Consider the following 14,122-nt stretch of genomic DNA (forward strand, 5'->3'; position numbering starts at 1 on the left):
GGCGGGGGGAGGGAGAGGGGCGGGGGAGGAGGTCCGGCGGATCGAAGATGGTCGACTTGTAGCGTCTCTCAGTTTTTGAACATGGCCGGAGACACTACCGCGGCTCCTGATGAATACCAACTTCGCAAGATAATATATCTATAGATATATAAAGAAAAGGATTCTACATTTTTTTATAGACGTGAAAATACAATTTATCGACTGAAAAAAATTAGAGCGATATATAAATCATTATTGAAAGTAGCAATGTGTGAATGTATCTGTGTATAAAATGTATGCTTTGTTTTTTTGAATATTGTTTGTGTTATAAAAAATAAAAAAAGTGTTTCCCTAACAACACACTATGTCATTGAACAGACCATAAAATTGCGACGCAATTCTTTATGCGTAATGCATCTACCACTGGAAAATTATTGCGTCGCTTTGTCATTGTCAGGGACACTATCTTACCGTCGTACCTGATGAAGAATGCAAAAGCTTTTTATAGTTAACGTTTGTATTCTCTCTGCAAGAAAAAGGGGTATCGCGTGAATTCAATATTCCTTCCGAAGTTACTCAACAATTTTGATCTTATCCTCCACAAGTCAAGAATATCGTTATTATTAAAAATATTTAAATTAACATAATATAATTTTCTTATTATTAAAATAATTATAATACATCTTAAAATATTTTACAGACAAATATTCACTCAAATGTTCTATCTTCTTTATAACAATCACAATAATTAGCTTTGTGATAAATAGCATTTTTCACTCTCCTTTTTTCACGTCATAATGAAATTCCGATATAAAATGCAGCAAAAACGAAGGCTAATCCTTTTATCGCCAATATGATTGTATCGCTACGCAAATAGATTGGCAGTTATTTCTATGAAATCTCATCTGCTGTATTGACTTAGGTTTAAAGTAGTCGAGATAATCCCTATTTGAGCACACGAATGGCTCAAAGAAAAAAAGAGAGGAAAAGAGACAGATAGAAAGCAATTGTGTCGAATGAGAGCAAATAAATAGAGGTGCAAGAACCGCGAAACCATAAAAACGTAAGCAAGAAAAATTTCAATTTGAAACCAGACCCCGAGATCACACACACACAAGATTTCTATGAATAGCGCGATGCATGAAAGAAGAAGAACCAAGATAACTTCTGTCCTCCTCATTCGGAAAAGTGAATAGGAAATTAACGAATTAAGGCATGGCTCGCCCCATTCGTTATCTCTCTTCCTCATTCGATAGCAAATACTCCTTTAAATCCCTTTCGAGTTGCAAATTAGATCATCAGGAGAAATGACTTTCCTTGTTTACGATTTTCGAGAAGAGCACTAAAAACAAACTCGCATAAAAAGAGCTGCTTTTCTCAAGAAATCGTATAGAAGACTTCTTTTTAGTATGAATGTCATACTAAAAGTCATATATGGAACAAATAATCTTACTAAAGGATTATTTAATTTTAGCCAGATACAGATCCGAAAATAATTTTGCTAAGCCATCAAAATCATTACATAGAAAATTTAAGCATGATGAACAACGTTGCAAAAATTTTTGAAATTCTAACAACAAAATTAAATAATTACTTTGATGGTTAAGGGCCATGCAGAGGGAATTGGCTGCTTGTGTGAAAAAATAATTTTATCGCCTCAAAAGCGTGTATATACAAATTACATATATTTAGATATACTTGATATTTAGATATACAGACATGCTGATATATCAATTATAGTTCCGATTGATTTTCCTGTTCTCAATGCGAGTGTATTGTCTAGAGTTAGATAATTAGTTGTCGTCAATAAATAGTCAATGAGATAAAATAAATTAAAGTGAATAATTCAGTCAAAAATAATATTGAATTTTATAAATGAATAATTAAGTTAAGAATAATATGTCAAGTTTGATGAAAACTGAATATAATAACTTACAAAGCATGTGAAACAGAACCATCATTACAAGTTCGTCCGATCGAGTTGAACGTAAATATTACAATAATACGAGGGCAATAAGTTTTTAGAAAAACAAAGTAAAACACATTTTCTTTGATTGATTCATTTTTATTTCTCAACATAGTCTCCTTTCAGATCGATACACTTGATTCAACGATTCTCAAACTTTTTCAAGCCGTCCGAATAATATGATTTGTCCAACTCTTCAAAATAAGCTTCCGTTTCAGCGATGAGCTGCTCTCTGGTAGTGAATCTCTTTCCTCCGAAACATTTCTTCAGATTTGGAAACAAGAAATGGTCGCAGGATTTAAACCTGGCGAAAATGCTGGATGGGGAAGCAATTCGTAGCGGAATTCGTTGAATTTGGCTATCGGTGCCGGGCACATGTGAACCCGTATTTGTCTTGATGAAAGAGCACTTTCTTCTTCGCCAAATGGGGATGTTTTTTCTTTAAAAAGTTGTTGAAACGGTCAATAAGACTGCGTAGTAATCGCCATTTGCTTCAACGAAAGGTAATCGATATGAATTATACCGCGTTCATCCCAAAAAGCTCGTCACCTTTCCGGCCGACGTCATGGTCTTCGCCTTCTTCGGAGCTGGTTCATCCTGTGAAGTCCATTGTTTTGGCTATTCCTTCGTCTCCGGTATGAAGTAATGAATCCATGTTTCGTCCACAGTAATGAATCGACGCAGAAATTCATCTGAATTAAGTTGAAACATCTCCAAACATTGTTTTGAAATCGTCGAGTTTATAGTCCACAGTGAGCAAACGCGGCACCCATCTTGCCGATGGTTTTTTCATATCCAATTTTTCGTGCAAAATTGAAATCACTGTGCCATGTGATATGCCCGTGACCTCAACAAGCTCGCGTACTTTCACTCGTCGATCAGTCAAAATGTCATGGACTTTATCAATGATTTCTGGCGTAGAAACCTCAATTGGACGTCCCGAACGAGGTGCATCACACGTGGATGTACGACCACGTTTAAATTCATTCACCCAATTGTATACAGTCGTAAACATTGGTGCTGATGTGCTATAAACAACATTCAACTCGGTTTTGATTTCTTTCAGCATTAAACCTTTTATATGTTTTGTAGATGTTTGATCACAGCACGAAACTCGTTTTTTTTCATTTTGATTTTACAAAAAATACAAAGGTTGTATATCTATAACGTCATAAATAGCGGACGGACATGAAAAGACGACAATGAAATGTCAAACGATGAAACGGTAGAAGGTGAAGTGTCCATAAACTATCTCAACTGTTTTATGCTATTAAGAATTTGTACATATTGGGAGTACAAATTAGTTCGGTCCCTTTCCAAAAGATGATCGCCTCCAAAGACGAGTCATTTTTTCAAGATGGAATTCGAAAATTGCCTGAGAGATGGGGAAAAAGTAGTAGCCAGCGATTGATAATACTTTAATTAATCTGTTCATTCATTTTGTTTTGAAATAAATGCATTGCACTGAATGTCTCAATACTTTAATAGGACAACCTACAGATACACATGTCAATTTAATAAACATAAGAAATAAAGGACTGCTAATATATCCATCACGAGATCTTATATATATTTGTAGAAAAAGCAATAATTAATTACATATATACAAATGAAACTTTAAAACACTTTAATATACATACTTTTACATGTACAGTAATGCAAGAGTTTATCGACGGTAACATATTTGCGAAATTAAAGGAACATATCAATGATCAATGTTTTTTTAGTAATCATAGAAATAATTTGTTACGTGGTACTATTATGTTGTATTCTAAGACAAGACTATGCCATTTTGATCGCTGAGATTCATACACTCTTTTCCGTAACCTCGAACATACCAGAGCCGTATTTACGGAAATAGCCGAATTTGTCCGCTATTTCCCCTTACCTTGTTTATTATTACCCTACAGGCTTAACAGTCTGTGGTTTGTTATGTCTATGTGTAAGTGCACAAATCCAACTATTTTCTTGTATATGAATGTGAATGCATTCAGAGACTAATCTTTCATTTAGGAATCATTTCTTGACACGTTCCAGTGTCAAGAAATGGTCACAGTAATTTAATCTGCGATGATTCTTGATAAATGTTTTTGTAAAATGGATCGATTCCATGTTTCAAGACGTTTTTTTTTTGTATTAATATTAGGTGAGTTATTTGTTAATTTTATTATTTAACGTTTAAACATTGTACATTATTGATACATTAAATTTTAACAGAGGTTTCAACATCAAATTTGTAAATCTGATGTGACTTCAATTATTGATATAAAGAAAGTTCATTAATATTATGTTAGTTGAAAAAGATGCCAAAGTAAGTTGAAACGCTCTAATTTTATGCAATAAAAATTTTTTTACACAAATCCACGGGTTATTAATTTGCATACGAAGTACCACGCAGCACTCTCATTATTGGAGATTAGTGGAGTTTATATTATTAATAAATTTTCAAGTTTTTAAAACAATACAAAAAATTAAGTAAATACATCAAAGACTATTAAGAGTCAACGCTGTAAGCAGTGCGCAAAATATACAATCTTAAAATCTATAACATAGATACCATGTCGAACGTTTCGATCCTTAGTTTCGGATCATCATCAGCGACAAATACAATATAAAATTAAAAATTACTCGGAGTTGCAAACAATGATGTTGTCCCGTAGTATGTAATATACAACCAATCTGAGGTAAGACTATCACTTCTTCAGGTGAAAGTATGTACATTAGTTCAAAATTGAATATGTCTGTGAATTATATAATACATCAAGAATTAAAATTTATTAATAAACTTTTGATAAAACAGTAAAAATTAAATACTCAATAAGCTTACATCAAGTTGGTCGACAAAAGACATAAAATTAATTATATCACAGAAATCGCATTGATCAAATTTCATTGTCAATATGTCTGTATATGACGATGTACCACGATATAATGAAGACCGTTATCACAAATCAACAGACCACAAACAAGTTAGGTCAAATTAATGTTTATTAGTTTATCTAAAATATCAGCCTATGAGCGATCAAGACCATCGGTATCTGTTTTTAAATTAAGACCATTACTTTGTGTCTTAATGTAAAGCATTTCTGATATCAATCGTTTATGATAAAAACTTTTGCAGTCCAAAATATTCACATTATTCCAGTTAAATTCATGATTATGATCCAACCTATGATCCGTGATAACAGATTTTCAAGTTTTTCCTATAACATTGTCTAAAGTCTATCCCCACTCCTCAAATTTCTGACAATTGCGTAGTCTAGTAATACTGTCTATAGTTAATATATAACATTAATACTATATTGAATTTATAACACTAACACTACATTGAATTTTGGCTACATATATCTTTGACCGCTTGTGTGCTATGCACACATCGCACAATCGCTAAGCACGGCCCTGCTAATGGTCCAGTAAAACTATTTTTCAAATCTGTATCGAGCTAAATTTTTAAATTGTATATTTCAGCAAGACCGTCTTTTTCTGCAGCAATTAGAGATAAGAGTTTAAATAATTTGGATGCAACAAAAATTCTCGGATAACATAAACGATGTTAGAAAATTTCAAAAAAATTGCTTCATAACAAAGTACAGCGGGCAAAATTCAAAATTAAGATTATTAAAACCAACTAATTATGACAACGTCATCACAGTTATCAAAACCATACTTTGCTTTATATAAAAAGTATGTATTGTATAACCTCTTATCCTCTTAGGAAATAAGCTGTTAATGCTCAATTATTAAAAAAACGCGATGCGACACGTGCAGTGTGATTAACCCTTTGTGGACCGGCGATTTCGATTGGGGTCACCCCCTTTTATTGTTTACATTGCTCGATTTTTATAAAACTTATAGTCTATCAAATAAGTTGATAATGCTTCCTTTAAATTTGGAATAAAAAATTTTAAATAGTAAATTCGATATGGAGGGGTAGATAATGAATAAAAAGAATCAATTATCTGAAGTTCTGTTTTAGGAAGTTAGCATCCGTGTGAGGTTGACTCCAACTTTAAAAAAAATTAACTATCTTTAACTCATTTGATTGCTAATCGTTTGCACATGTATGCACATTTCGAATGTTCGTTTGTATACTTTTGATAAAAAAGTTACTTAAAAAAAGAAACAGTTTTAGGGAGACTAATTTTTGTTTCACACTACCTTCTCCCTCCTCCACGTAAATTAGATTTAACTAGTTTCAATCCATAGATTTTCGTTTATAAATACGTTCCGAAGGAAATCGATATTTTTCGTTTACACACCTTTAGTTAAAAAGTTTTCATTTTCATTTGATATTTGTTTAGGTAAATGTTTACAATAACGGAAGCAGCTCCGATCCTCTTAATCTTGACATATGTCATGACCCTGGGTAACCTCCAACAAGTTTTAGCCGTTACTAGTCCTTTTTCGTTAAAAAGTTATTAACAATTATAGTTTTAAAATTAACGTATTATTTCTGCTATAAATGTATGATGTTAAATAATATTCTACACCTTTTCCTGTTCCACCATTACCTTTGTTTACTTCGATAATTTCAATTTAATACCATCAAACAGTTAAAGTGACTTACTGTGTCTGATACTGATTTGCCTAAATATTTCAAAGACCAGTTTTTGAATATTGAATGTAATGTTTGCGATACGGTATCTCGGTATCATTGTGAACATAGTGGAGCCTCCTCACTCCCGGTATAATATTTGTAATTTTAAAAAATCTATTTTCGAAATTAACCCAGATTTTTTAAATTTCGGCTTTTCATTTCTTTTCTCTCTTTTCTTTATCTATTTTTTCGTTTCCCTTTATGTGATATGTATTGTTAGATGGAATTAACATCAGATTTGATTTCTTGGTGTGGGGGAACTTATTGTGATTAAACATCTCTTGATCATTTTTATTTTTATTTTTATTTATGTAATTTTATTGTTTCTGAAGAAAGCTCAAAAAATGAGCCGAAACATTTATGTACAATTATTATATAATAATAAAAAAGTTTTGTTTGTTATATATTAGCATTTGCATAAAGTTATCTGCGCTTGACTCCTAGTGCCCTTTTCTCTCCAAGTTTATATTTGATTTATACAGGAGTTTTTGTTATTTAAAATTATTATACATTTTAGTTAAAAAGTTATATTTCTTGTCTAAAATTATCAATAGGTCCTCCACATTTATATAAACTTACGCTACACAATAATTTCTCACTTTGTAATAACATCTTATATAAAAGTTTCGAAAACATTCAACTTAACCATATGAATTTTGTATATTCTTTACTTTGCGATACACATGAAAGGTAATTATTTCTTATTAATTTGGCGATTACTAAATTAATCATTTACAATGTATAAATGTACAACAAAAAAGTTCTAATTCCGATTAAAATTTTAATAATTGTGTACATTCGTAATTACATTATATTTAAAATAATATCTTTATGTATCTTTCAACAGAAATTACACCTTTTTCGTGCTAACACACATATACATATCCAGAGGAACTTGTGTTATGGAATCACATACCATTAATTTTAACTCTAATTAAATAACTGTTTTTTTCTTAATTTCGTGCGACACTCTTTCTTATTGTTATTAATTTTTTTATTATTATATTGATATTGTACTTAAATTTACTGTTACTCTTGTAGAAAAGTACTGCTGAGCACTAGGAGTATTTTGAGGCACTACTGTACTGCAGCACTACTCAGCACTACTGTACTACTACACTACAGCACTACTGCGCTGGAGTAGTAGTGCTGAGTAGTGCGGTAGTACAGTAGTGCCTCAAAATACTCCCTCGTAAAGAAGTACTATTAATGTCACTATTAATGCAATATGCAGAAGTAAATTCGCAAAAAAAATAAATTATAAAAGAAATTTGATTAAAAATAAAAAATGATTAAAATCGATTTTTAATTAAAATTTGTGTTAAAATAATTTCCACAAGTGCGGGAATGCGATTTCTGTAGATTGCACTACTCCCAGTAGTGATACTATTAGTGCCACTAGTAGTAAATTTAATACTGCACTTCTATACTACTAGACACGAGCAGTGTTACTACTGATTACTACTCATATCAACAGTGACACTACTGGGTTTGTTTTTTGTTCCTGCATTGTTTGAACTAGTGCACACGGTGCAATAAGTTAAAATGAAATAAATGTATATTTGTTTCACTTCAACTTATTGTATTGTGTGTACTATTTCATACAGTGCAGGAACAAAAAACGGACCCACTGTATTTACAGTAGTGATACTACAGCACTAGCAATGACACCAGTAGTACTTTTATTTTACGTGGGCTCCTAGTGCTCAGTAGTATTTTCTACAAGGGTACTGAACATTTAAATTTATCTAATATTGATAATGATTCGATAGGGATCGAAACGTTTGTTTATTTGTTTTGTTTTTGTTTACTATTATAGAAATACATTATAATGTTTTACTAACGTCTTTTTATCTAGTAACCTTTGGCTCTTGCCTCTTCTTTATTTGATATTTTTAAAGAGTTATAATGTTAACAATTAAAGTTTTGAGAGAACAGTCGACTCAAGTAGATAAATTCAAATCGCTATTTTTATATTAAAATAACGTGAATGAATAGATTTTTGTTTGCATTCTGAATCAAGTTGATATTTAGTTTTTACATCTTCCAGTTAAAAAGTTATTAACAAAGGAATGTTAGGACCGATTATATGCTATAAAATTACGTTAGCGTCTTAAATCGAAAAGAAACAAATTTGAAATAATACCTATCAATATAGATTTTCGTCTGCGTATTCAGAAACAAGTCGATTTTACAATTGCATACCTATTAGTTAAAAATTATTAACAAATAAAATTGTAATGACAGTACTACTCAGAAATCTACTCAGATGAATAGATTCAAATCGCAGTTTCTATATTCAAAATGGCTTGAATCGATAGATGTTTATTTACACATTAAAAAAACTAGTTGATTTTTTGTTTGCACATGTTAGTTAAAAAATCACTATATTTGAATAATAGTTAATATATCACTATATTTAAACCTGATCAATCTAACTCGACTATTCTCAAAACTTTAATTGTTAATTTAATCGTTTTGGGTTTTTAATTCCTATCTCTTATTGGTTGTATAATCGCATGTATGTTCTAATAAGAAAAACTTTTATTATTGTTAACTTTAACTGAAGGTGTATAAACAAAAAGTTGATTTGTTTGAGAATGTGCAAACGTAAATTTATCGATTGAAACTAGTTAAATATAATTTTATTGTGGTTGGAGCGTTAATGTGAAATTAGTCCCCTCTAAAATTGCTTTTTAGTACCTAAATTGTTTAATCAAAATTGTGCAAATAAAAATTCGAAATATACATATATGTGCAAACAATGAAAAATTAAAAGTTTTTTCTTTCAAATGTTGGGAATCAACTTCACACAGGTAGTTTTAATAAGTTTTTATTTGTGATGTAACATCGAGTTTCCAGTTTCACTTTATTTGAACCTCATTAGTGCTATACAAACAATTAGTACTAATTCCCAAACTGATTTTAAAACTCTGATTATAAGTCTTGTAACACTATATTTTTATTTGGAGGTTAACTTGGCGAAAATATAGCGTTAATCAACGTAATCGAAGCGTAGATCGGAGCGTAGACAAAACGTAAGGACAGCGTTATGGAAGCGTCATCAAACTTTTTAAATAGCGTAGATTGGAACATCAGAATGTTAAGGAAGTGTTTACTAAATGTAATCAAAATCTTAAAGAGAGTTGCTTCACTCCTCTGGAAAAGTACACCGAAAGCAATAAAGCGTTAACTAAGCGTTAAGGATATAGAATTCTGACGCTTCACTAACGATTCATCACTTTCCATGTACTCTTGCCCTGGCCTTAATGTAACGTCATAAAAGCATAAACGTAATGTAGTTCGGAGCATAAGTAAAAAGTAAAGGAAGCGTTAACGAAACGTAAAGGGTATGTGTTCCGGAATAGGATAAGTTTCGCGCTACAAAAGCCGAATAAAGGATCGATTGCGCCATCCATCGATTCTGTCCGAATCTTTCGTCGCACTCACCGCGCCGTCTTGCGAATATCATTACTACAATTTAGCCGCATATTTGGATACCGATGTCGCTGTCGTCCTGCCGATTCGTCGCGCTAATCGCGCAGCGCGATTCTCCCCTCAGACACAATTCAGTACTTGCCGTGTCAAGTCGTGCTCTCAAATTCCTCGTTGAAAGCAGCAGCTTTCTTTCTCCGGGTTCGCTACCGCGACTCGTTACTTTTGTACGTCTCATCACGGCTACCGTCGTGTATGAGTCTCGGCGTATTAACAGCAGTTAATCGTCTCTCTCGCCGTGCCACGCGAACAACACTTCGTTTACTTGTGAATAAAGCTTGCATACAACAAGTTAAAAGAGGAGTGCTCAGTGGTCTCAATCTTCCAGTCCACAAATCCATTCCGTCATTTGAGATCTCAGTCGAGATCGAAGCAGCGATTCACACAACCACGAACATTCTGGTCCTTCGAGCCGGATTCGTGGCGGATAAACAACAAGGGACATTGTGACTCTTCGTTCACTTTCGTGAACGTAAGTGACGTGGCACATCGCAAGATTTCCGTTTCGAGCATACCAAGTTACGGAAACCTCTCAAACTCATTATGGAAGAATTACTATCGCAGCAGCGATTAGCAATGCGCTCTGTCACACGCGCATTGAAAACTTTAAGAAGATCAGCCGTGCAAATCACACGTACGGCATAGTTCGGAATCGCCTTCAAACTCTCAAGGAGACTTACGCTCGATGCGAGCTCCTGCACGCACAACTGCTCAAAGTCGCCACCAAGGAACAAAAGGATACCGAGAAATACTTCAAGGAGGATGTCTACATCGAATTGGAGGACGCCTATCTCGCAGCATCGGACTACATCTCCGACGCCCTCGCCTCTCTCGAAGCAGATCAAGCGCCATCAAGTCCAGGGTTATCCGTGAGTCAATCACAGAAATCCGAAAAAACTTTTACGTTACCGCGCATTAATTTGCCGATATTCTCCGGCGATTTACGGGAATGGGAAACGTTTCGCGATCAATTCCGCTCCATGATTATCGATCATGCCGAGTTGTCGAATGTTACGCGCTTGCAATACCTTTATTCATGTTTAAAGGACGAAGCACGCGACGCGTTGCGTAATCTCCCTTTGACCGAAGCTAATTTTAAAATCGCGTGGAATGTACTGCTCGCGCGTTACGATGATAAACGTCGATTAGTGTCGGAACATATTCATACGCTTCATACGCTACCGGCCGTTAATACCGATTCCGCGCAGGATCTTATGTCGCTTCGAGATAAAGCTAATATGTCAATTCAAGCGTTAAAAAATCTCGGTCGTCCAGTTGAGTGGTGGGACGATTTGCTCGTCTATCTAGTCGTGCAAAAATTAAATAAAGCCACGCGTAAAGCATGGGAATTACATTTAGGCGATAAAACGGAATATCCGTCGTATACGGATCTTCATAACTTTCTCGCATCGCGAATTCGAGCGTTCGAGAATATTCCAACGACCAGTACGGTCAAAACAAAACCGAGCAAGTCGTCCGTGCAAAGTCACACGACGACCGCTACCGGAGCTCATTGTCCGCTTTGTAAACAAGATCATCTCTTGTCAGTATGTCCTGATTTCAAGAAGAAACAGGTTAACGAGCGTCGCGATCTTATTGTCAAATTTAAACGATGTCTCAACTGTTTAAGCGCTCGACATTTCGCGAACACATGTCCGAGTAAACATAACTGTCGTCAATGCCAACAAAGGCATCATACGATGCTTCACGAAGCGACGACATCAAGCGCAAACGAGAAATCCCTTGAATCCAACGAAACGAATACGTCAAATGAAAACAACGTCGTTTCACATTTAATTACGAAAACAACATTTGACAAATCTCGTGTTCTATTAGCTACCGCGCGGATTCAGGTGTGTTCTTCGTCTGGTCGCACAGATGTCATACGCGCATTGTTAGATCAAGGATCTGTCACTAGTTTAATTAGTGAAAATCTCGCTCAACGGCTACGGTTATCGCGAACACGCGTTGCTGTCTCGGTTACCGGAATCGGTGAAACGCAATCCGTCGCACGACATGCTGCTCTTATTTCGGTATCATCTATGACCGGCAAGGGTCCGTCATACTCAACGACCGCAATTATTATGCGCTCTCTGACTAAATACACGCCGCCTAAAACAGCATATCAAATCTCTCTCGCTCATTTAAGTGGCCTGCCATGGGCTGATCCGCAGCCCTCAAGTGCCGATCCGATCGAAATGATCATCGCCGCTGATCTATACGGTGCTGTTCTGTTACCGGGCCTGTGCTCAGGTTCCTCTAATCAGCCAACAGCTCAGAATTCCATTTTCGGCTGGATCATGTCTGGTCCGATTTCGACGAGTTCGTCTTCAAACATGTCTAACGTGACAGTTAATCATACCACGTTGCACGACAATCTCGATGACGAAATTCGTCAGTTCTGGGAAGTCGAAGAACTTCCGCAAGTATCATACCTCACTCCTGAGGAACAACGTTGTGAGGAACATTTCCGAACAACTCATTCTCGTGACTCTAATGGACGGTACGTCGTACGGCTACCGTTCAAAGCCAATCCTCCGATTGCAATAGGCGAATCTCGTCACATCGCCTCATCACTTCTTTCACGGCTTGAAGGCCGTCTTCAAAATAAAAGGGATATCGCATCCGAATATCGAGAGTTCCTACTGGAATACGAAAATCTTGGTCATATGAAGAAAGTAGACGGACCCGTCTCTGCTTCACAATCAGTTTATATCCCGCATCATGCGGTGATTCGCGAGCATAGCAGCACCACGCGGTTGCGCGTCGTGTTCAATGCATCTCATTGTCAGTCGACATCGAACGGCTCTTCACTTAACGATCATCTCATGACCGGTCCTAAGTTACAAACCGACCTTCGTTCGGTAATTCTTCGATGGCGACAACATCGTCATGTTTGCACTGCCGATATCGCAAAAATGTATAGGCAAATTCAAGTCGATCCGCGAGATCAAGATTATCAGCGCATCTTATGGCGCTCTTCATCATCCGAAGCGGTGCAAGACTACCGTTTGCTTACTGTTACTTACGGTATGGCGTGTGCTCCATACCTCGCTCTACGTACGATTCAGCAATTGACGCAAGACGAAGGCGCTCAATTTCCTCTTGCTCAATCAGTTTTACGCAATCAAATCTATGTCGATGATTGCATCTTCGGCGCGGATGACAAGCCGCTTGCAAGGCAAATCCGCAACCAATTAATTTCAATGTTACAGAAAGGTGGATTCCTCCTCCGTAAGTGGGCAAGCAACTGCCCTACGTTACTCAACGACCTACCGGTCAATGAAAAGAGTCTCAGTCATGGCAAAATTCTGCAAAGCGACGAAAGTTTCAAAGTCTTAGGCGTCACGTGGCTTGCTCCGGTCATAATTACTGCTAAAATTATCATGCAACAATTATGGGCTACTAAGTGTTCGTGGGATGATCCAATTCCACCCCCTCTCATGCAAAAATGGAACAATTATCACACGCAGCTAATTAAACTGCGTAATATCTCTCTGCCACGATGGACTGCCTTCGGTTCCGATACAAGTCACTGTGAGCTTCACGGCTTCGCTGACGCATCGTCCGTCGCATACGCCGCTATCATATGTCTTAAAGTGATCTCGCTCATGGGATCAGTTACTATTTCGCTATTAATAGCAAAATCCAAAGTCGCGCCTCTTAAGCCCTTGACAATTCCAAGACTCGAACTATGCGCTGCTGCGCTTTTAGCATGAACAATGTCGTTTGCCCGAACGACATTAGAATTTTCGACAATTCCATGTCATTGCTGGACGGATTCAACCGTCACTCTCGCTTGGCTACGCCAATCTCCATCTCGATGGAAAACGTTTGTCGCGCATCGAGTGCACGATGTGCAAACTCTAATACCTGATGCCACGTGGCATCATGTTCCGACTCATCAGAATCCCGCGGATCTAGCATCACGCGGAGTTACCGCTTCCTCGTTCGCGGAGAGCTCACTGTGGTGGCAAGGCCCCGAGTGGCTCAAGCTTCCTTCAAGTATGTGGCCGAATGAATCTCGGCAAGATCACGACACCTCGCTCGAAAAACGTTCGACCCTCGTCGTACAAACTCTCGAT

The 14,122-nt window shown here is 36.1% G+C and overlaps 1 protein-coding gene across 1 annotated transcript in view; it reads left to right on the plus strand.

Moving 5' to 3' along the window:
- Positions 1 to 13,756, plus strand: part of LOC108780748 (uncharacterized) — a 22,225-nt gene extending 8,469 nt beyond the window's left edge. Inside the window, exon 2 of the mRNA XM_018548547.1 lies at positions 10,588 to 13,756. Coding sequence (XP_018404049.1) covers positions 10,588 to 13,756 — 3,169 coding nt within the window. The remainder of the gene's footprint in view (positions 1 to 10,587) is intronic.
- The last annotated feature ends 366 nt before the right edge of the window (positions 13,757 to 14,122 follow it).

The sequence above is a fragment of the Cyphomyrmex costatus genome, unplaced genomic scaffold, assembly GCF_001594065.2.
Source record: "Cyphomyrmex costatus isolate MS0001 unplaced genomic scaffold, Ccosl1.0 scaffold73, whole genome shotgun sequence".
NCBI lineage: Eukaryota > Metazoa > Arthropoda > Insecta > Hymenoptera > Formicidae > Cyphomyrmex > Cyphomyrmex costatus.